This window comes from Phyllobates terribilis, unplaced genomic scaffold (assembly GCF_046119375.1).
Source record: "Phyllobates terribilis strain yellow unplaced genomic scaffold, ASM4611937v1 Scaffold_8__6_contigs__length_399053987, whole genome shotgun sequence".
Lineage (NCBI taxonomy): Eukaryota > Metazoa > Chordata > Amphibia > Anura > Dendrobatidae > Phyllobates > Phyllobates terribilis.
Genome location: NW_027362768.1, coordinates 23,011,351 through 23,034,865, shown reverse-complemented (window position 1 = coordinate 23,034,865; position 23,515 = coordinate 23,011,351). Strand labels below are relative to the sequence as shown.

The window sequence follows — 23,515 nt, the reverse complement described above, 5'->3', positions numbered from 1 at the left end:
AATATACATTTCAGTAGGCCAACATTTTGAATTTTAAAAACATTTTTCAAGCTGTTGTTATAAAGTATTCTAATTTACTGAGATAATGACTTTTGTGTTTTCATTGGCTGTAAGCCATAATTATCAACATTAACAGAAATAAACACTTGAAATAGATCACTCTGTAATGACTCTATATAATATACGAGTTTCACTTTTTGTATTGAAGAACCAAAATAAATTACGAAATTAGAATATCATCAAAAATGTGAGAAGCATTTGTATATATATATGCAAGCCAAGACAACAGGGTCACTCACACACAAGAGAAGTGACGTATATACCTGTTGGTCTACAAGAATAGATGGATATTCTGAATTTTAAAGAAATATTTACGTATGTGGTAAAATACACCAAAATATAGTCATTTAATTTTACAAATAGAAAAATATACTGAAAAGGGAAAAAAACAGCATAAAACTATAACATTACATTTCTCTCAAGTTTTGCAAAGTCATTATAAAGGCACAAGGTATCATTTTGATTACCAAAAAGTAAAGGCAACTGAGCAGCAAGATAAGAAAGGGCTAAAGGGAAAGTCCTTCAAATTCTGTTTACCAGCAAAATAAGGTGGACATTTATGTGATGTGTCTGACTAAGTTGTGGGGAACACTAAACTCTAATACAGTGTCTTTAGGAAGAACCTTCCATTGTCTGAGGGGATGTCCACCAAATCAGTGATTTACCTTCTCCAACTCATTTTTTGTTCCTTGTTTTGATTTGTCGATTTAAGTTAGGAGATAAATATGACAAAACCTTTCATTAATACGCTCTTCTCACCAAATTTCTTGACGTGTGGATTACATGTGGGTATGATTAATTACTACTCAATTCTGCAACCACCAGACTGACGTCAAATTTTGGCTGCAGAATGAGGGCTAGGTCTTGAATTGCAAGCTTGTCTAGAAGTGATGGATTTTATCCAGATTAACCAGAAAAATTAAGTGTACCATCCAAAAAAAAATAATAAAAAAATGACGTAATGGTCTCTGTAATATACAACAAGACCACAAAAATCTGCCCACTTCTACGGAGTACACAAGGGAAATTCTTGAAAGTGATGGACGTAGGGTGGGAGAATCCTTGAGGATAAGTAATCTAGCTGGAGGCGGTCACGGCATGCATTCTCTTTGCAACCTCATACACATAGGTTACATCTGGTCTCTTCTCTGGGTCTGGATTTATGCAGGTATTCACCAACATTCGCAGCTTTGAAGAGAAAACAAAACAAAAAGATATGTTATTCTTCACTAAATAAATCTTTTTGAAATGTGTCGTCGATAGACAGCGTTATTGACCAAAGTCGATAGAAGACCCCCTCTGCTATTCTCTGGGTGGGCTTCATGATACCTAGACATGAGATCAGATATTCTGCAAAATGCCTCAAAATAATGGTCTTCCCTCGCCTGTTATTAAGAAATCTAGGCTCATATTGGGTCCTCACAATGAAGGGTTAAACCACAGGTAGATTTTTTTTTTTTGTGTGTGGAGGCTTTAAAGTAGAAACTAAAAATGTTATTCAATAAAAATATACAGTATATATATATATAAATAAAACTGTCGCTCTTTAACTGGGAGATCCTCTATGGGGCATAGTTTTTGATATGTGCCCCTGGGCTGTGACTCTGGATTCACACTTAGCAGCAAAATCACAGCCCTGCAGGCAGGACCGGCACAGCCGCTCCGCTGAGTGGTACCCTCATTATAATCCCCCCGCAGGTTGCCATGGCAACTGCCATCCTGGAGCATCCCTGTACCTTCCTAATAAGCAACCATGTGAAATGCAAATGCGGACAGTCTGAAAATTAGTCAAGGAGAATAGGCGATGAGGATGCAGATATGTGAAATATTCATGTGCAGACTGGAAGAGCGAGGGAGGGGGTAGAGAGAGGGAAAGAAAGAAAGCAGAGAGAGTGAGAGAAGAGGGAAAACGGAAGGAGGAGACAATGAGTGTCAGAACAAAAGGCTGCCCCTGACATTCATACCGGTATTAAACATCACTGCAAATGCAGAGACTGGAGCAGAAATTACATATGTGCATAGCCATTATATCCAGAGGCTGCCCTGCATTGCCATTAGAAGTCATATAGCCGCATGGAATATCTCTGTGTAGAATGTGGGATACAGCTTTGTACAAAATAGATTGTTCATGTTTGTAGCAATTTATCACCGTAAAAGTTCATGTAAACAGAAAAGCAAATAAATTCTGTAAAAGTTATATATAAAAGACACAAGCACCAGAGAATGGATGTAGCAGCCGGGTTGTGCTGCAAGTGTTATAAGAAAGGATTCCTTGACATTATAAAAGCAGCTATAAATATTGCTTAGATGATACATCAAGAAATAACTAATTTACTCTTTTAGATTACGCAAATCATTTTTGCAGCCGTAAAAAAGTAATGAAAAATACATATACACGCATGTGCCCTACTTAAGGTACACAATATAAAATACACCAAAAAGTACTTTATAGGTATCCCCCTGTTCATATTACGGCTGTAGACAAAAGACCCCCCCCCAAAAAAGAAATTAAAAAAGGGAACAACAATGGGGGTTGTAGAAGTAGCACCTGGGTGCAAGTGGCTGAGGGAATGCTAAGGCCCCTCCATCATGTTGGACACAAACATTATAAATTGCACATTATAAAGTCACAAGATCTACATATTATATTTTGGGGCAACAGAAGCGCTCACTTATGCCAGCATGTGCCGAGTGTAACCAAGAGGACCACATCACAAGCTGTGTGCACAGGGTTATCTTTAAAATATGCAACTCCCCCCCCCCCAAAAAAAAATAAAACAAAAAACCAAAACATTTGCATCAAAACTGGAACGCAGGTCATGTAGTTAGATTAGTTTAGACTAATAATTGCAGTCTGGTTAGAAAATGCCTTTAAAATACCACCCCTAGAGCATATTGTCATCATTTTGTAAAACCACCAGGAGACAGAACATAAGGCTACGTGCACATGGCATCTTATTTAAGGGAAATTCGGTCCAGTATCGGCCTGAAAAAGCACCACTAAATGCCCCATAAAGTGAACATAATGCACAGCAATGTAAAAACGACATTACCGGACACACATTCCATCTCATGTCACATCTTAACATCACGGTTCAGAAACACTGAAGTGGTTAAGAGAAGAGAGGTGTTCATTCTTCAGGTGGCTTCCCTCAGGATACCACCCATTTTTTATACTTGACGGTATAAAGTAAAAGCCGCCGGAGGCGAAGCCACCGCAGGGACAGCGGCAAAACTGCTGGCAAATCCGCTTCAGGTCTGGGAAAACTCAGCAGATACACTGCTGTCTACAAGATGCCGTGTGCTCATAGCCTAAGAAACCATAACAAATTCCGGCACAACAAAAAAATCCAGGCACTAAAGCAGCCGCATGACATGCACTATAACAGAGGAGAGATATTACGTTCAGCATGCAATACTTTTTCTCATCTATCCACATCGTCCTCTTTTCAATGTGGAACAACAGTATCCATTTTCTTTCCCAACAATGTTTTTCTCCTAGTGATAAGCTCCCATAGACCTCACAGACTCCTGACCCACAAGTTTTCAGGTTCATGTGGATCCTTTGATCACACCAAATTATTTTGTCACTTGCAATGATGACCTGCGCTTAGGAGGAGCAGTAATGGTGCTATAACTGTAACGGTGCAGTAATGGTGCTATATTTGTCACAACGGTGACTACCGGCATGATCACAGACAATTCAGAGGGGTCTGTGTAAGCCCTCTTGTAACCTGTGCTAGGATTAGAGACTTCAGGAATGGTTTTCTTCTCTGCCTACTGCCTATCATCATTGCGTTATAACCCTACACAAATTGGAGTCTTGTGAGATCTACCAGTGAGAGCATTTGATGTACAATACATTCATTGACAGCAATACGTTTTCTTGTACATATGGGCAAGTGTTTGCTTGGCTAAAATTGGGTAGTGAGAAAACAAATACAGTAATCTCAAAAAAACTAGGTTGCTAAAACCATGTCAAATGATTGAGCTCCTGCTTTCCCAACCACTTCTCAGATTATGGTTGGCCAAGTGGACATCTATCTAAGCTACCTGTATTATTGAGTAACAGAGGCAGGACCATCCTGCTACATAATGCTATTCTAGACTAGACCAGACCTGGGAAAAGTGCGGCCTGCAGGCCACATCTGGCCCTCTGGCAGTTCCAGTCCTAATGATGTAATTTTATCGCATCAGCTGTGCATTACGGAGAGTCAGTGCATCAGAGAGCGCAGAGGCAGAGTGCTGGGGGAACGGGACCAAGGCAAGTATGTGTTGTTGCTTTTTTTTTCATGTGTGTGGCACACGCCATGCATGGGAGGCCCTATGGCACACGTCATACATGGGAGGCTATCTTGGGGCTCATACGGTATATAGGAGGTTGTGTGCATACTTAATTCTGCTCAATATTAAGTCATTCAATATTAACATTAAATAATTATAATTAATATGTTAATATTAAGCAGAATTAATTTTAGCCTATTGGTTCGACCATCCACAAGAGTCATGGCCCCTCATGTAATTAATTGCCTACACCTGGACTGCACAGCAGACAAGCCATCATACATATAGTAGGCCCTCAAGGGTTCATAATTCCAAAGACACAGCAGAACATAAAATGAATCTTCAAAAAGAAGGTTAAATGCAGAAATAAAGATGGCAGAATTCCACTGACATACCTCCTCAGAATAGTGGTCAGATGGCAGAGGAGGATAGTCACACTGTTCTATCTTCTTACACAAGGAGTACAGGTTCATTTTGTCTCCATAAAAAGGACTTTGCAATGCCGCCATCTATAATAAATCAAAATAAGAGTTCACACATCCATTTCTTATTCAGTATAAGACAGAGACAAAATATAAACCACTCATGAAAATTACAATAGTTGTGACTTTTTTTTATTCCAGTTAGTGTTGCATCACTACCACATGATAAACTTGGCCTTTTTAGTTTTAATTACTGATAATAATGTTTTTTTAATTTTCTGGAAAAAAAAAAAAATCACGAGTTTATATGTCGTAATATGGGTCTAGCATTGGAGGAACACAAACTAGAAAAAGAGGTTTAAATGTAACAAAAAATACAGGGACTACAGCAGCCCTCACTGTGTTCTCTGTAGGATTTCTAGGAGACTGACTCTCAGGACTGTGCCTAAAATGCTGCAGACCACGGTTAAGTTCCCACAATGAGTTTTTTTGTTTTGCTGAAAATGCAGCATCTTACAGTTCCAGCAAGGCAGATGGGATTTATAGAAATCTCATGCCCACTGTGCAAAAAACATGATAAAAAAGAATTTAAAAACAAAAGTAACCTAATTTATCTAATAGCTGCAGAAAACCTGCAACATCAAAAACCCAAATACTCAGTATTCATCTGCGGCTGATCAATTCCATCCTTGGCTGGTGGATGGCTAAAGCCACATTCCTCATCCAAGGAGGCGCAGCTAAATTCTTGCCCTACTTCAGACAGGACACTATACGGAGGCTTCTGTCACAGCCAGTTGTCTTCAAGTATATTCAGACGTCCATACAATTCATTCCGAGATCGGGCAGCAAAGCAAGGACTGGCAGTAGGTCTCTCGACCAGAGCGTGACAGTCTCACAGAAAAGTATGTGGCTGTCACGCTCAAGGCGGGAGAACTATGACCAGTCTGTGAATTGTGGTCCAATCTCTGCCCGATTTGTAAGGACATCTGAATGTGCCCTTACAGTCAGACAGGACATTGAAGGAGAGTGGTGGTGGTGTTGTAGTCGGTGGGGGTTGGATGAGTTCTTGAAACACAGAAGAAAGGAAAAAATAAAAAAGGAGGACTTTTAATGTAAACGCTAGGATTTTTTTGTGCATTTTTTAGGTTTAGTGTTCCTGAAGTTGGTCTGAGAGTAGACCTATTAGTCCATGGCCCCACTATCGGTATTTGGTCAGTATACAGTCATTATTTTTTCTCAGGAGTGGGGGATGAATGCAGAATTGGTGACTTGTTTCTATTAGGCTTAGTGCCCACGATGCAGAAATGAAGCAGAAATTTTCCTGAGCATTTCAGCATCTCCTTGGCAGAAAAACGCATACGTTTTTTACATGCGTTTTTGACGCGTATTTGCCAATGTGTTTTTCCAATGCATTGTATAGGCAAACACACATGTAGCAAAGCACAAGAATTGGTCATGTCCATATTTTTTCTGCAAGTAAAATCTGCGCAGAAAAAATCCTGACCATGTGCACAGAACTTGCAGAATGTCATGGGATAAAGTATGCAATGCGTTTCTGGTGCGTTTACGCGCTGCAAATACGCGCCAAAAACGCATCGGGGGCACACAGCCTTATACCTTTTCTCTGATTGTTCCTCACCTGGTTTTGGCTCCCACTCCTGAGAGAAAATACTGACCGAATACTGATCGTGGGGCCGTGGTCTTAGAGAAGTTTGCTTTCATGTAGAGCACCCATGAAAAGTGAGAAATCCACCCCATGTAACAAAAAAACCCACACCATACACAAAGTAGACACTGAAAAAAATGTGAATATGTTTTGCCATTAAAAAGGTATTTGCTATAAAAAGAAAAACACACACACAAGAAAAAAAGTACACATTTGGCATCACCGCATCCAGAACCACCCAAACTATGAAACTGTCATATTATTTAACCCATAAGATGAACACTATAAAGAAAAAACAAGCTGTATTTCCATCATGTCGCCCACAAGAAAAATAAAAATAAAATTTGATCAAGAAACGTATGTAAAGAAAAATGGTGTCACTGAAAACTGCAACTCATCCTGCAAAAATCAAGGCCCCACTCAGCTTTGTCAGAGAAAAACTAAACAAACTTACAGATCTCAAAATAAGGTGGTGCAAAAATAACTTTTTTTTTTGCAAAAAAAAAACCTAAATTTAGTGTGCAAAAGTAGCAAAACAAAAAAAAAATAAAAATAAATATATACAGTACGGACCAAAAGTTTGGACACACCTTCTCATTTAAAGATTTTTCTGTATTTTCATGACTTTGAAAATTGTACATTCACACTGAAGGCATCAAAACTATGAATTAACACATGTGGAATTATATACTTAACAAAAAAGTGTGAAACAACTGAAAATATGTCTTATATTCTAGGTTCTTCAAAGTAGCCACCTTTTGCTTTGATGACTGCTTTGCACACTCTTGGCATTCTCTTGATGAGCTTCAAGAGGTAGTCACCGGAAATGGTTTTCACTTCACAGGTGTGCCCCGTCAGATTTAATAAGTGAGATTTCTTGCCTTATAAATGGGGTTGGGACCATCAATTGTGTTGTGCAGAAGTCAGGTGGATACACAGCTGATAGTCCTACTGAATAGACTGTTAGAATTTGTATTATGGCAAGAAAAAAGCAGCTAAGTAAAGAAAAACGAGTGGCCATCATTACTTTAAGAAATGAAGGTCAGTCAGTCCGAAAAATTGGGAAAACTTTGAAAGTGTCCCCAAGTGCAGTTGCAAAAACCATCAAGCGCTACAAAGAAACTGGCTCACATGAGGACCGCCCCAGGAAAGGAAGACCAAGAGTCACCTCTGCTTCTGAGGATAAGTTTATCCGAGTCACCAGCCTCAGAAATTGCAGGTTAACAGCAGCTCAGATTAGAGACCAGGTCAATGCCACACAGAGTTCTAGCAGCAGACACATCTCTACAACAACTGTTAAGAGGAGACTTTGTGCAGCAGGCCTTCATGGTAAAATAGCTGCTAGGAAACCACTGCTAAGGACAGGCAACAAGCAGAAGAGACTTGTTTGGGCTAAAGAACACAAGAAATGGACATTAGACCAGTGGAAATCTGTGCTTTGGTCTGATGAGTCCAAATTTGAGATCTTTGGTTCCAACCACCGTGTCTTTGTGTGACGCAGAAAAGGTGAACGGATGGACTCTTCATGCCTGGTTCCCACCGTGAAGCATGGAGGAGGAGGTGTGATGGTGTGGGGGTGCTTTGCTGGTGACACTGTCGGGGATTTATTCAAAATTGAAGGCATACTGAACCAGCATGGCTACCACAGCATCTTGCAGCGGCATGCTATTCCATCCGGTTTGCGTTTAGTTGGACCATCATTTATTTTTCAACAGGACATTGACCCCAAACACACCTCCAGGCTGTGTAAGGGCTATTTGACCAAGAAAGAGAGTGATGAGGTGCTACGCCAGATGACCTGGCCTCCACAGTCACCAGACCTGAACCCAATCGAGATGGTTTGGGGTGAGCTGGACCGCAGAGTGAAGGCAAAAGGACCAACAAGTGCTAAGCATCTCTGGGAACTCCTTCAAGATTGTTGGAAGACCATTTCCGGTGACTACCTCTTGAAGCTCATCAATAGAATGCCAAGAGTGTGCAAAGCAGTCATCAAAGCAAAAGGTGGCTACTTTGAAGAACCTAGAATATAAGACATATTTTCAGTTGTTTCACACTTTTTTGCTAAGTATATAATTCCACATGTGTTAATTCATAGTTTTGATGCCTTCAGTGTGAATGTACAATTTTCATAGTCATGAAAATACAGAAAAATCTTTAAATGAGAAGGTGTGTCCAAACTTTTGGTCTGTACTGTATATATATAACTGGTATCACTAATCGTGCTAGAAGAATAAAGCAGTCTTATCACTTATACTGCGTGGAGAATGGCATAAGAAAAAATCCTATACTGCCGTTTATTCATTCTGCCTCCCAAAAATCTGAATAAAGCACAGTTTATATTTATCCTGTGACCTGAACGACGCACTTACAATGCGATTTTTGTCTAAAACACAGAAAAACAGAATTCGGACAAAATCCCCATGGAGCAATCCCAGAATGATGCATGTGGAGCCACTTTGGACTGTGCCTACAGTGTCCTGTGTGTTACTTTAGGCACACACAAAAGTGCAGAGTCCGAGTAACTTCCCCTGCCTCATAGTGAATGGCTCTGTCAGAGGTCCTGTTCAAATCATGGTTTTCGAAGATTTAGATGGAAACTCTGATGTGCTCAGTGTAGAGCATAGTATAAATGTGAACACAGCCTAAAAAGCAAAAAAGTTATTTACCCCAAAATGGTACCAATGAAAACTTCAAGTCCTCTAACAAAAAACAAGCCCACACTTGGGTCTGTCATATGTGAATGAAAATAACTGCTTTCCATATTGCTAATTGCTTTAAGGCTCTGGTAAAAGAGACATGGTCACATTGCTCCACCAAAAAAAGAAAAAAAAAATCCAGCGAAACTTGCTCACATTAGATCAATTGCCCTCCTCATGAGCCTCAGTCTTTCCAAACCCCGAACAACTGCATGCACATCTCTGGATAACGCTTGTGGTCTAATGGTCACTGTACCCGTAGATGAATTCCCAGAGGGGTGTAATTTCCAAAATGTGGGGGGAATTCTGAGGTCCTTGTGGCTCTGCAAATAGCACCCAGAAATTATTACAGACACAACTGTGGTCTTAAAGTGGAAGTGCTTCTTCCCTAAAACAGTCTCCGACCATATGGGGTATAATCCTTGTGAAAATGAAAACTCTGAGGTTAAAACAATATTTTAGTGGAAATTGGAAATTTTTTGTAATTGTGCAAATGAAAAATTTGTGGCTAAATCAATATTTTTTTGGGGGAAAAAAATATATTTTTTTGGGTTCACACCAGCGTTAAAAGATTCTGCTCACTCATTAAATGGTGCAGTATCCAAAATTGGCTCATTTGTGCGGGGTTTCTGTAATTTTGGCACTTTATGGGCTCTGAAAATGCAACCTGGCGCCTACATTGTATTCCAGCCAAAATGGCTTTGTAAAAGACAAACATCGCTTTTACCCCTCCGTGTCCAAACAGAAGTTTCTAGCCACATATGAGTTATTGCAGAGTTTCGGAGAAATTGCTTAACAAATTGTGATTTCTCTTATAACCCCTTGTGAAAATGAAAAATAAAAAAAATAAATAAATCGATGCTTAAGAAATTTTTTTTTACTGGAAAAATGTAATTTATTTATTTTTCATTACACTTTGTTAACCCTTCAGGTGGTTCACAGGAATTAAACTCCCTGAATGCAGTTTTGAATTCTTTGAGGGGTACAGTTTTTAAAATGAGATCTTGTTTGATGGTTTTCTGACATAAGCTCTTTAGTCACTTCAAAAGTGTAGTGATCAATAAAAAAAAAAATAAGTCTTGTAAAATTTGTTGGAAAAAACAAAACAAACTGTAGCTGAATTTTAAGTTTTTTAACAAAAAAAGTGTTTCAAAAAATGACGTAAAGAAAACAAGGTAACTTAACTGCTTGGCATGATCGTTTTAGTTTTAATTGCATAAAACTTAAAAAAGCTATTTTTTGTACAAAAAGTTTAACAAACAAACTTTTTTATAAACTCAATTCATATAGACCTAAATTTAACATTAACATAACAATGAGTCACAAAAACAAAACAGTCTCATCAACGGGATATGTGGAAGCATTCCAAAGTTACTACCAAATTAAGTGACATGTCAGAGATGAAAAATTTGGTGGTTTAGGAAGGTGAAAATTGCATCCAGCGTGAAAGGGTTAAATGCCAAACAACAGGGAGATAATTAAACTGCTAGTCAAGGAGAGCACAAGATAAGTTCCTTCCTTAGAATTTGCTCTAAAACTTCTGGTCCAATAATAGAAAACCTCAGAACTAAGATGTAATGTACACAGATGGAATCAGGTAATAAGCGTTCACATCTCTCTGGCACTCGGGGTAAGAAAGCCCATACACATTACATAAAACTCAAATGAAATGGTCGATTTTGACCATAATGAATGACTGTTGGTTGCTTGGTTGGTTTGGTGAAACGCGCATTCCGCATTCCACAGTGCTGATTTTTCTCGGATGTTGATAAGCACTGAAAAAATACAGACTGCATCAGCCAATATTGTAACATGTTTAAAGCCATTGACAAATGATCAACATTTTCATTTAATGTGTATGGGGTCCTTAAGACCGGCCAAATAAATGAGTATGCAGTCAGCAGATCAAGCTCATTCAACAAATATCTGCGCCTAATCTGATGTCTGGGTTGGTCGTACACATAGGATAATCTGCAGATGATAATAAAGGTCTGCAGATATCTCTAGTGCATGGCCAGGGTCATAAAGCCTGCGGAGAACCTATATGAATACTGGAAATGGACAGCATCCCCTTCATTCAGACGTCTATATTGAACGTACATACGGGTTCTAGTCGCGATTTTCATTGATACAAGTACCCATTATAGTCTATGGGGCTGTTCACATTTGATTTTTTTTTCTAGTAGCAGATGAAAAGTAACAATACAAGTCTATTGGTCCGTGGAAAACACGTATATCACACTGATGGCATCAATGTGCTGTCCATTTTTAACACTGCAAAGGATAGGAGAAGCTTTGTAATTTATTTATTCATATGTGAAAAACACTGATGGTATAATTTTTTCATCTGAATGATGCATTCAAGTTTAATAAAAGGGGTTGAAAAAAAAATATTGTGTGAAACACTTAGGAATTGCAACCATTTTTTCTACAAAGCCTCATTTCAGGAGCTCAAAAGTGATTGAACATTTTATTTATGGGAAAGTTAACATGTTATTTTTAATACTTTGCATAGAATCCTTTGCAGGCAATGACTGCTTGAAATCTGGATGCTATGGACATCACCAAATGCTGGGTTACCTCCTTTATAATGCTTACTAAGCCTTTACTTAGCAGCCTCCGGTTGTTGCCTTTTTGCCTTACATTTTGTCTGAAGCATGTGAAATGCATGCTTGATGGGGCTGAGATCCGGTGAATGAAGAATTGCAGAATACTACACTTTGAATTAAAAAAAAAACAAAAACTCCTGGGTTGCTTTTGCAGTATGTTTTAGGTCAATGTTCATTTATATATAGACGTTTACACTTCACTATTCATCCAGCTACTTCTTTCTTAAGTCATATCATCAATAAACACTAGTGACCCAGTGCCATTAGAAGCCATGCATGCTCGCGCCATCACATTGCCTGCACTATGTATTACAGAGGACGAGGTGGGCTTTGTATCATGAGACTTCTCCATACTATCTTCCCATCAGTCTAGTATAGGTTGATCTTAGTTTCATCTGTCCACAGAATACTTTTCCAGAACTTGGCTGGCTTCTTTAGATGTTTTTAGGCAAAGTCTAATTTGGCCTTTCTATTTTTAAGGCTGATTAATGGTTTGCACCTTGTGGTGAACCCTCTGTATTTGCGCTGATGAAGTCTCTTTATTGTAGACTTAGATACTGAAACACCGTCTTCTTGGAGCGTGTTCTTCACTGGAAAGGATTCTACGATCACCCACCACTGTTGTCTTCCATGGACGTCCAGACCTTTTTGAATTCCCAAGCTTACCAGTACGCTTTTTTTTTTTTTTTGCGTAATGTACCAAACTGTTGATTTGACCACTCCTAACAATTTTGCTATCTAATTGATTTCTTCTTTTTTTCACCTTAATACTGGTCTGTTTCTCTTCCAGTGAGACTTCCACATTTGTGTTCACACAGCAATAGCTTCCAAATGCAAATGCCACACCTGGAAAGGGAATCAGCTCCAGACCTCTTACCTACACTAACAAGAGAAAAGCTCATAACTGGAATATACAGTACAGACCAAAAGTTTGGACACACCTCATTTAAAGATTTTTCTGTATTTTCATGACTTTTAAAATTGTACATTCACACTGAAGGCATCAAAACTATGAATTAACACATGTGGAATTATATACTTAACAAAAAAGTGTGAAACAATTGAAAATATGTCTTATATTCTAGGTTCTTCAAAGTAGCCACCTTTTGCTTTGATGACTGCTTTGCACACTCTTGGCATTCTCTTGATGAGCTTCAAGAGGTAGTCACCAGAAATGGTCTTCCAACAATCTTGAAGGAGTTCCCAGAGATGCTTAGTACTTGTTGGCCCTTTTGCCTTCACTCTGCGGTCCAGCTCACCCCAAACCATCTCGATTGGGTTCAGGTCTGGTGACTGTGGAGGCCAGGTCATCTGGCGTAGCACCCCATCACTCTCCCTCTTGGTCCAATAGCCCTTACACAGCCTGGAGGTGTGTTTGGGGTCATTGTCCTGCTGAAAAAATAAATGATGGTCCAACTAAATGCAAACCGGATAGAATAGCATGCCGCTGCAAGATGCTGTGGTAGCCATGCTGGTTCAGTATGCCTTCAATTTTGAATAAATCCCCAACAGTGTCACCAGCAAAGCACCCCTTCACCATCACACCTCCTCCTCCATGCTTTACGGTGGGAACCAGGCATGTAGGGTCCATCCGTTCACCTTTTCTGCGTCGCACAAAGACACGGTGGTTGGAACCAAAGATCTCAAATTTGGACTCATCAGACCAAAGCACAGATTTCCACTGGTCTAATGTCCATTCCTTGTGTTCTTTAGCCCAAACAAGTCTCTTCTGCTTGTTGCCTGTCCTTAGCAGTGGTTTCCTAGCAGCTATTTTACCATGAAGGCCTGCTGCTGCACAAAGTCTCCTCTTAACAGTTGTTAAAGAGATGTGTCTGCTGCTAGAACTCTGTGTGGCATTGACCTGGTCTCTAATCTGAGCTGCTGTTAACCTGCGATTTCTGAGGCTGGTGACTCAGATAAACTTAGCCTCAGAAGCAGAGGTGACTCTTGGTCTTCCTTTCCTGGGGCGGTCCTCATGTGAGCCAGTTTCTTTGCACTTGGGGACACTTTCAAAGTTTGTCCAATTTTTCGAACTGACTGACCTTCATTTCTTAAAGTAATGATGGCCACTCGTTTTTCTTTACGTAGAATTTGTATTATGGCAAGAAAAAAGCAGCTAACAGTCTATTCAGTAGGACTATCAGCTGTATATCCACCAGACTTCTCCACAACACAACTGATGGTCCCAACCCCATTTATAAGGCAAGAAATCCCACTTATTAAATCTGACAGGGCACACCTGTGAAGTGAAAACCATTTCCGGTGAATACCTCTTGAAGCTCATCAAGAGAATGGCAAGAGTGTGCAAAGCAGCCATCAAAGCAAAAGGTGGCTACTTTGAAGAACCTAGAATATAAGACATATTTTCAGTTGTTTCACACTTTTTTGTTAAGTATATAATTCCACATGTGTTAATTCATAGTTTTGATGCCTTCAGTGTGAATGTACAATTTTCAAAGTCATGAAAATATATATATTTGCACGGTGGCTCAGTGGTTAACACTGCAGCCTTGCAGTGCTGGGTTCAAATCCAACCAAGGACAACATCTACAAGGAGTTTGTATGTTCTCCCCGTGTTTCCATGGGTTTCATCTGGGTTCTCCGGTTTACTCCCACACTCCAAAGACATACTGCTAGGGAATCTAGATTGTGAGCCACAATGGGGGCAGTGCTGATAATGTCAGTAATACAATGTGGAACTAATGGCGGTATATAAGTGAGTAAAATAAATAACTTATGTTGGTGCCTTGTCCATATAAAATGACAAAGTTTAAAGTAATTGTAAATATATGACATTTCACATCAGTCCAAGGATAAAACAATATTGTTTTCCATAGGGGATGTGTTTGTACTTCAATTAAGTGTTTAACTACTAAATGTTCTTGGCATTTCTTTAGGAGCAGACAGTGCAGTCCTTACACATAGTAGACAATTATATGACTCAAGGGAGAAAGAACAGTACTAGGGAGACAATATAAGCAGCAGTGCTAAGTGCCAAATACAGAATGCCATTTTTAACAAAGTGTTTCTAAAGTCTTAATGAGATTGACAAAGTGTCTTACACGCTTTTTGTACATGAGATTATAATTAAAACATTCTTTACTCCCTGGTGCCTTGTAACACCTTACAGTTGTCACCACCTGCAAGCATTTCATACCACTTAGATTTAGATTATAAAAGTGGCATGACACAGGTTAGAATAACAAGCCCTAAATCAAACGGTTTACGCCAGAAAGCTAGCGTAAAACACTTTGAAAAGCAGCAACATTTTTGTGCAAAAATGTGGTAGCTTTTGTCATTTTTGTGCCAGTTTTGGGAAGTACAGTCAAAGTGTGTGGAGCTAGGAAAACTGGTCTGGGTGACGCTGTGCCTGCAAGTCAAATTCATGGGAAGTGGAGGCGTTTCTTATGCCAGAAATGTTACAGCAGTCAGAAACATGTCTGGTAAGGCGAACGGCACAGATAAGAAGCACTGAATTCAATAAGTGGTGTGCGTCTCTTAATGAATTTTGCACATCCAATTCCTACACGCCCCTGTTAAAACTATAGTAACCAATGCCAATCTTAATGAGTCAGGGCCCAAATCTGGAATAAAAAGACCCCGATTCATCAAGACTGGCGTTTTTCACGCCAATCTTGATGAGGTGTTGGGTGGAATGCAAGGTACCCGATACATTAAGAGGTACATGCTTCTTAATAAATCAGGCACGTCACAAAGTGACCAGGACTGGAATAAGATTTGTGGCGTAAGGAACGCCACTACTAGTTATGAATTCAATGAATGGGGGTCATCAAGCCCCATCCCGGCTCCATCCACATTTATTAGAGAAGGGTGAAAATGGCATAAAAAAGCCAAAAGTGGCAACATTTTTGTGAAAAAAAATTGTGACCTTTTCAAAGATTTTTTTACGCCAGAATTCTGGTGCAAAAGCTTTGATAAATTGGTACCAAAGATTTAAAAAAAAGAACAAAAAATAATTCTAGACTAAAAGTAGCACAAGGTCAAAGAATGGTTAGTAAGTAACTGAAATAGTGGGGGTAGCATACCAAATGTCATGTTTCTTTATGTACCGTAGGCAGCAAAAAGGAAAAGAAGTTCAGTGGTGCAGTCCGATTAAAACCACTTTTATTGCAGCTGTGTTAAAACTGTGGTAAATGACAAAAACTATTACAATAAAAAAAGTTAACATAGATAAAATGAACACTTTTTTGGTCTCGTACCAGGACCTTCCTTGGTTATAATAGTATGAATCATTAAATCTGAGGAAGGTCCTTGTAGGGGACCGAAAAATCATTCGTTCTACATATGTCAACATTTTTTTTTATTATTGTTTTGGTCATTTACCATGGTTTTAGTCAGCCAGCGCCACTTGACTTCCTATTTTCCCATTAATTACTCTTGTCCACGGATCCAGGTAATCAGCATAGGAGCTGGCGGCAATCTGAACAGCTTGCACATTACTATGCTTGGTTGCATAGCTCACCAAGTGAGCACTTCATTTTTCATCATACCTATATCAATTATAACAATGTCATGCATGGAAGCACTCTGCTCACTTGATTTTCATTTTTGAGCATTTCTATAAGCAGCAAAAAGGTAGTTCCATCAATTTGCACTATTAGCTGATACAGAGTACAGCAGTACATCTAAAGCCATATCTTACAGAAGATCTCTAGACCAGTTGAAATCCTATAAATTGTGTGGATCTGAATCATTAAAGAGAATCTGTCAGCAGATCTGTCAGCAGGTTTTACTACGTAATCTGAGTGCAGCATAATATAGGGCAAGAAAGCCTCATTCCAGTGATGTATCACTTACTGAACTGCTTGGTGCAGTTTTGATAGAATCCCTGTTTTATGTGTGGTAGATGTAGCAGAGGTCAGAAAAATGAACTGTGTATAACCCTGCTCACACCACTGATTGGCAGCTTGCTGACACCTGCAGCTACCTGTGTACAATCAGCGGTGGGGGCGGGGTTACACAAATTAGCCTGACTGCAGTGCATGTGAGACCTAGTCAGGCAGTGATAATCTCCTGCTGATAAAACACTGACTGTATTGAAACTACAACACAGCCCAGTGACATCCCTGGAAGGAGGGTCTATTGCCCTACATTATTCTGTTTGCAGATTAAATAGCAAACACCTTCTGACAGATTCCCTTTAAATTAAAAATACACTATTCAAACTTTCACAGTTTGAAAATTAACTTAAGTTGAGTAACTTTACTATTGTTTTTAAAAGTTACTTCTGGTTCTAGTTTTAACATTTGCTTGTTTAGATTAAACCAGACTCCAGTTAAGATGCACTTTGTTGTTAGATAAGTGACCAAACAGGCTAAAGCTATGGTGTCATACAGGGGAATGCAAATGAAATAAATTAGCAAGTATATGCGATATCTATTACATCAGTATTTGTGTCAGCTCCACACCATTACACCGGTGAAATAAGGATGTGGTCAGACAGAAGACTGCATTAATGGACAGTATGTGTGAATGAGGTTTTGAAAACTTTTAAAAATCTACATGTAGTGGAAAAAGTCTGCAAGGAGTTGAGGATACGCTGATATGTTTTTTTTACAGACTGTCAGAATTTACCCAGGTGTCTTCTGCTATGTCTGGACTCACCGGTAACCAGCACTAGTTAGCATTATTGAGAGAAATTCTTTACTTTTCTGTACACTTCTTCTATACTTGGAACACCAAAGTTTCAAGCTGAACTTTGGCGCATCTATCGATGGTGATGAATAGAAGGCTGCACGCGCTACCCATAAACCTTCTCAACTATTCATTGCATGGTGTACCAACTAAGAAGCGAGATCACAATTTATGATAACTGATGTAAGGCTATGTTCACATTAGCGTTTTGACATTCTGTTTTAAGAAACAAATGTGGTGTCAAAAATAGATATGTTACATAACTGAAGCAAATAGAAACAGAGGAACCCCACTGACTGTTATAGGTTCGGGCTGGGTTCCGTTACATGTCATGTGCATCATGCCGTAATGTTCTTTCCATTCTAAAAAACTGACACATATTGTACCCAAATGGACTGTATAATAATCAATGGGGTCCCTTCTACTTCTGTTTCAACTAGTTACACAAAAACATTTTTTATATGAATTACGTTTGTTTATCCCTAAAAATAGAACAGCCAGAATGTCAAAATGCTAGTGTGAACGCAACCTTAATAGATACATGAAGTAAGGAGTCCTAAACCATTTAGCACAAATCTAAAGACTTAGGTTTGATATCTCAACAGATATTTCCCAATACAAAAATGGTTGTGTCAAGATATTAGGACAGAGCGCCTTATCTGAGAGGTGTAGAATTAAAATACCCTGAACGTTACAAAGAATAGCTGCTTGCACTTCGCTAGTAGATATACAATGTTACTAATAGGAAAATGAAAATGGAGAGGTTTTTTTTATTTTTTTTTTTAAAAGGACTGTCTTGCATCCAATAGGGGAATTCACATAATAAATAATAACAAATAATAATAGTAAATCATTAGGGAATTTACAGATCCAGGAAGCAAACCCGATCTGCCATCTATATGTTCAAGTGGAGTATTTTTGTCCCAGAGAATTCATTCTGCTTTAGCTCTGCTCCTTCCAATAACTTCCCTGCTATTCCCGAGATCCCACTGCCTAGCAGTGCCTTGCAGGGCGCTTCTGTCAGTGAACAGGTTAATGTCACACGTTGTAGGTGGGAAGGGAAAAAAAAAATAATAAAATAACACGCAGTACGTCCCCCGGAGGAGCCAACCGCGACTAGTATATTTTCATGCATCTCCTGCTTTGACAGATGAAAAATGTCAACTGTCCTGTTTTTATTTTGAAGCTTTATGCACTATTCATCTGCTTCATTAGTGTATCTTCCCGACTTCTCTCTGACAGCTGCTCTCTCCCTCTACCTCCCCCTCCCTCCCTCCTCTCCACCTCACTCCCCCTTTTTATTTCTCCTCTCGGCAGCTGAATTTTTCAGGCTAATTTGATCTTGCACACTGAGCCGATCTTGGGGAATGATTGACTTGCTCTCCTGACCTCACGGCCTGATTAGTATTCCTGGGGTGTCGTGGAAGGACAGGATCCCACTGTCTGTCTTTAAGGCTGGTGGCAGTCTTTCTCCCTCTCTTTTGCTTTCTCTCCCCATGCTGTGTTGAAAAGCCACCAACTTACAACCTTGTCAAGAATCCAGTTGCTGCGCTTAACAATAAGACAAAGGGAAAAAATAGCATGTAATACCTACTTTGCCATGTAAAGGTCTGTGTATTAAAAGCAAACCATCTCCTTATTAATTGGACTCATCTTGTTTGCATGTAAATTAATAAAAATCCAAAATCACTATGCGCAATTTAAGTACAAAAAAAAATTCACTTTTCAATTTCATTGCTGCCACTTGATCCTCATTAATTTCTTCACTGCATTAAGTAGAAAGTAGAATAGATTTTTATATCTTCAGGTGTATCATAATTTGCTTGAGTGCAAAGTGCAATTTTTGAAATGGTGACCTGGACTGTACATTGGTTATAATGCATTATTAAGTGGGAATAAAAAAAAAAAGATCAGGCATATTGCCAAAATGTTGTAATCTAAGCAAAACAATCACGCAACTGCGCTAAAGGCCTAATGCAAGAACAGGCAATTAATGAAGATTAAAGAAGGCTTAAAAGCGAAGGCACACCACTACACGGGTCAATTAGTCTACAATTGGGAAATGAAATGTTTACACACTGGGAGATGCAAGCACTTTATCCAGCGACCAGTCAGATACCCAGATGTTGTAGAGCCATGTAAGGGGAATGTGGTTCAATGAAATCCCAAATAAAAACATAAACCTTTACATTTAGTACTGTCTCTACATTAAAGAAGCACTCCATCAAGTTTTTATCCTCTTAATATATTGTAATCATCATATTATATAGCACTTACAGTGGGTACGGAAAGTATTCAGACCCCTTTACATTTTTCACTCTGTTTCATTGCAGCCATTTGGTAAATTCTAAAAAGTTCATTTTTTTCTCATTAATGTACATTCTGCACCCCATCTTGACTGAAAAAAACAGAAATGTAGACATTTTTGCAAATTTATTAAAAAAGAAAAACTGAAATATCACATGGTCATAAGTATTCAGACCCTTTGCTCAGTATTGAGTAGAAGCACCCTTTTGAGCTAGTACAGCCATGAGACTTCTTGGGAATGATGCAACAAGTTTTTCACACTTGGATTTGGAGATCCTCTGCCATTCTTCCTTGCAGATCCTCTCCAGTTCCGTCAGGTTGGATGGTGAACGTTGGTAGACAGCCATTTTCAGGTCTCTCCAGAGATGCTCAATTGGGTTTAGGTCAGGGCTCTGGCTGGGCCAGTCAAGAATGGTCACAGAGTTGTTCTGAAGCCACTCCTTTGTTATTTTAGCTGTGTGCTTAGGGTCATTGTCTTGTTGGAAGGTGAACCTTCGGCCAAGTCTGAGGTCCAGAGCACTCTGGGAGAGGTTTTCATACAGGATATCTCTGTACTTGGCCTCATTCATGTTTCCTTCAATTGAAACCAGTCGTCCTGTCCCTGCAGCTGAAAAACACCCCGTTTCACTGTTGGGATTGTATTGGACTGGTGATGAGCAGTGTCTGGTTTTCTCCACACATACCACTTGAAAATTATCACCAAATAGTTCTATCTTCGTCTCATCAGACCAGAGAATCTTATTTCTCATAGTCTGGGAATCCTTCATGTGTTTTTGAGTAAACTCTATGCGGGCTTTCATATGTCTTACTCTGAGGTGAGGCTTCCGTCAGGCCACTCTGCCATAAAGGCCCGACTGGTGGAGGGCTGCAGTGATAGGTGACTTTGTGGAACTTTCTCCCATTTCCCTACTGCATCTCTGGAGCTCAGCCACAGTGATCTTGGGGTTCTTCTTTACCTCTCTCACAAAGGCTCTTCTCCCACGTTGCTCAGTTTGGCTGGACGGCCAGGTCTAGGAAGACTTCTGGTGGTCCCAAACTTCTTCCATTTAAGGATTATGGAGGCCACTGTGCTTTTAGGAACCTTGAGTAATGCAGAAATTCTTTTATAACCTTGGCCAGATCTGTGCCTTGCCACAATTCTTTCTCTGAGCTCTTTGGGCAGTTCCTTTGAGCTCATGATTCTCATTTGGTCTGACATGCATTATGAGCGGTGAGGTCTTATATAGACAGGTGTGTGCCTTTCCAAATCAAGTCCTATCAGTTTAATTAAACACAGCTGGACTCCAATGAAGGAGTAGAACCATCTCAAGGAGGATCACAAGGAAATGGACAGCATGTGACTTAAATATAAGTGTCTGAGCAAAGGGTCTGAATACTTATGACCATGTGATATTTCAGTTATTCTTTTTTAATAAATTTGCAAAAAAATCTACATTTCTGTTTTTTTTCAGTCAAGATGGGTGCAGAGTGTACTTTAATGAGAAAAAAATGAACTTTTTAGAATTTACCAAATGGCTGCAATGAAACAAAGAGTGAAAAATTTAAAAGGGGTCTGAATACTTTCTGTACCCACTGTACAATTGCTCATTTTGCCTTTCAACACAGTTAGGCTGTGCGCCCACGATGCAGAAATGAAGCAGAAAATTTCTGCATCTCCCTGGCAGAAAAAACGCATGCAGATTGTACATGCGTTTTTCCTGCCAAATACATGTGGATTTGAAGCGTTATTCACATGCGTTTCTGCATGCGGATTGACAAGCGCTTTCCAGGCGATTTTAGCATCACTTGGAAAGTGCTTGACAACTAGGTCACACTATATAAATCCATGCAAACAGCATGGATTTATATAGTGTGACCATAAAAGAATGTTTAAAAATAAACCTATACTTACCTTCCGATGGCCCGGCATGTGCAGCTGCGCTCGTTCCTGGCTGCCAGCTGATCGCAGGACACTGCACTGAAGGGCCTGCGGTCACATGACTGTGACGTCACCGCAGGTCCTTCAGTCCTGCCCGCAAGCACAGGGAAGGAGACCGGGGGTCGTCAGAAGGTGAATATAATCTTTATTTTTTATTTTATTCTTTTTTTTACAGGTACAATGGTACCCAGGTCTGGATGAGAGTCTCCTCTCCTCCAGACTTGGGTACCATCCGCACATTGAAACGCATATAATCCGTGAGTACAAATGTACTGACAAGGATATTATGCGTTTCAATGCAAGTCAATGGCGGTGATTACGCCGTGCTTTCGCAAAATTAATGGACATGCTGCGGATTTTTGTGCGCAGCATAAACGCTGCGGAAAAATCCGCAGCATGGGCATTGACAGTGCGGCTTGTCATTGGGGACCATGGGGGCGGATTACCATGCGTTTTTGAAGCGTTTACGCTGCGGAAATTCCGCAGCATAAACGCTTGAAAAACGCATCGTGGGCACACAGCCTTATTGCTTCTCTTTTTTCTGCTCTATGTAGAAACAGGAAGTCTCTTTTCCCTGTAGGAGTCATCCCCCTCTTCACCTCCTGACCCAGCTGCTCTGCTCCTCCCCCTGCCAGAGACTTTTGCAGTGATGACTCATGCAGTGAAGGGAGACTTCCTGTTTCTACATAGGGCTTAGAAGGATTCAGTTAATTAGTTTTTAATCATGTGATGCCATAGACCTGATGGAGAAAAAGAATTAACTGAATAGAAAGGCAAAATAAGCAGTTGTAAGAACATAGTGCTATATAATAAGAAATTTCTCAGGGTGCCAGCGATGACATCATAAAAGGTTACCGCAGTTCATCGGCCAGCTCACACTGAACTGACTGTGGGAATGCGGCTGACTGTGACCTGCAGTAACCTCTATGAACTCTCAGGCTCAGCTCAGTGTATCCTGGATTTACGGCTGACCGGTCGCATCATGCCACGGCTCAGCCATGAAATCCAGATGTAGCCAAATTGGGCTCTTCTTCATGGGACAAATGGATTGTCAAAGGACAGGAGAGTAATATGGTGTTTTATCATTTTTTATTTTACAGTAATAAATGGGAAAAAGAGGATGGGGAGTGTTTCTTTTAAATAAAGGACTTTACTGTGTGCCTGTGTCTTTATTACATTTGACTATGGGGTTAGTAATGGGGTGTCTAATAGATGCCTCCCCATTACTAACCCCCGGGATTGAGATCAGCGACCATAAAACAGCCGATATCAACCCCAAACCTATTACCCCACTTGGCACCGTACAAGGGCAAGTGGGAAGAGGGAGGCCAAGTGTCAGATTTGGTGCATCTTATTAATGCATCGTTTCTTGGGCGTCTGAGTACCGACGTTCTTAGTCTGGGAGGTGGGTCAATATCCCTGGCCCCTTCCCAGGCTTTTCATATCAGTCCACAGCTGTCTGTTTAACCTTTGCTGGCTAGAATTTATAGGGGGACCCTACGTCATATTTTTTTCTGGAGTCCCCCCATACACTAACCAGTAAAGGCTAACCAAACAGCTGTGAGCTATTAATAGCCGGGGAACCTTTAGGTACATTGTCCCCTTTCCCAGCTTATTATCATCAGCCCCCAGTGGTTGGCTTTCCCTCTGCTGGCTTTTAAAATTAAGTGGGAGCCAAGGCCATTTTTTTTTTTTTATTCTTTATTCATTTAATACACGATGTACACAGCGGGTGCTGAATACATCATTATCGCCTGGTCGCGCTGATCTCAGGGAGACCAGGCAACAATGAGGAGACCTGCCTTCAGCACCCAGCGCCTGGGAACAGCGCAAATTGTACGGCTTTTCCCAGGCGCCCGTAAGGGTCAAACCGATGACACACGGATGTCATCCCTGTG

General features: G+C 40.0%; 1 protein-coding gene across 1 annotated transcript in view; it reads right to left on the bottom strand.

The window, feature by feature from the left end:
- Window positions 1-378: 378 nt before the first annotated feature.
- The window catches only part of NEK7 (NIMA related kinase 7), a 128,049-nt gene continuing 104,912 nt past the window's right edge, over window positions 379-23,515 (bottom strand). Inside the window, exons 9-10 of the mRNA XM_073642880.1 lie at window positions 4,740-4,853; window positions 379-1,248 (exon numbers count right to left, since the gene is read on the bottom strand). Coding sequence (XP_073498981.1) covers window positions 1,138-1,248; window positions 4,740-4,853 — 225 coding nt within the window. The 3' untranslated portion in view covers window positions 379-1,137. The remainder of the gene's footprint in view (window positions 1,249-4,739; window positions 4,854-23,515) is intronic.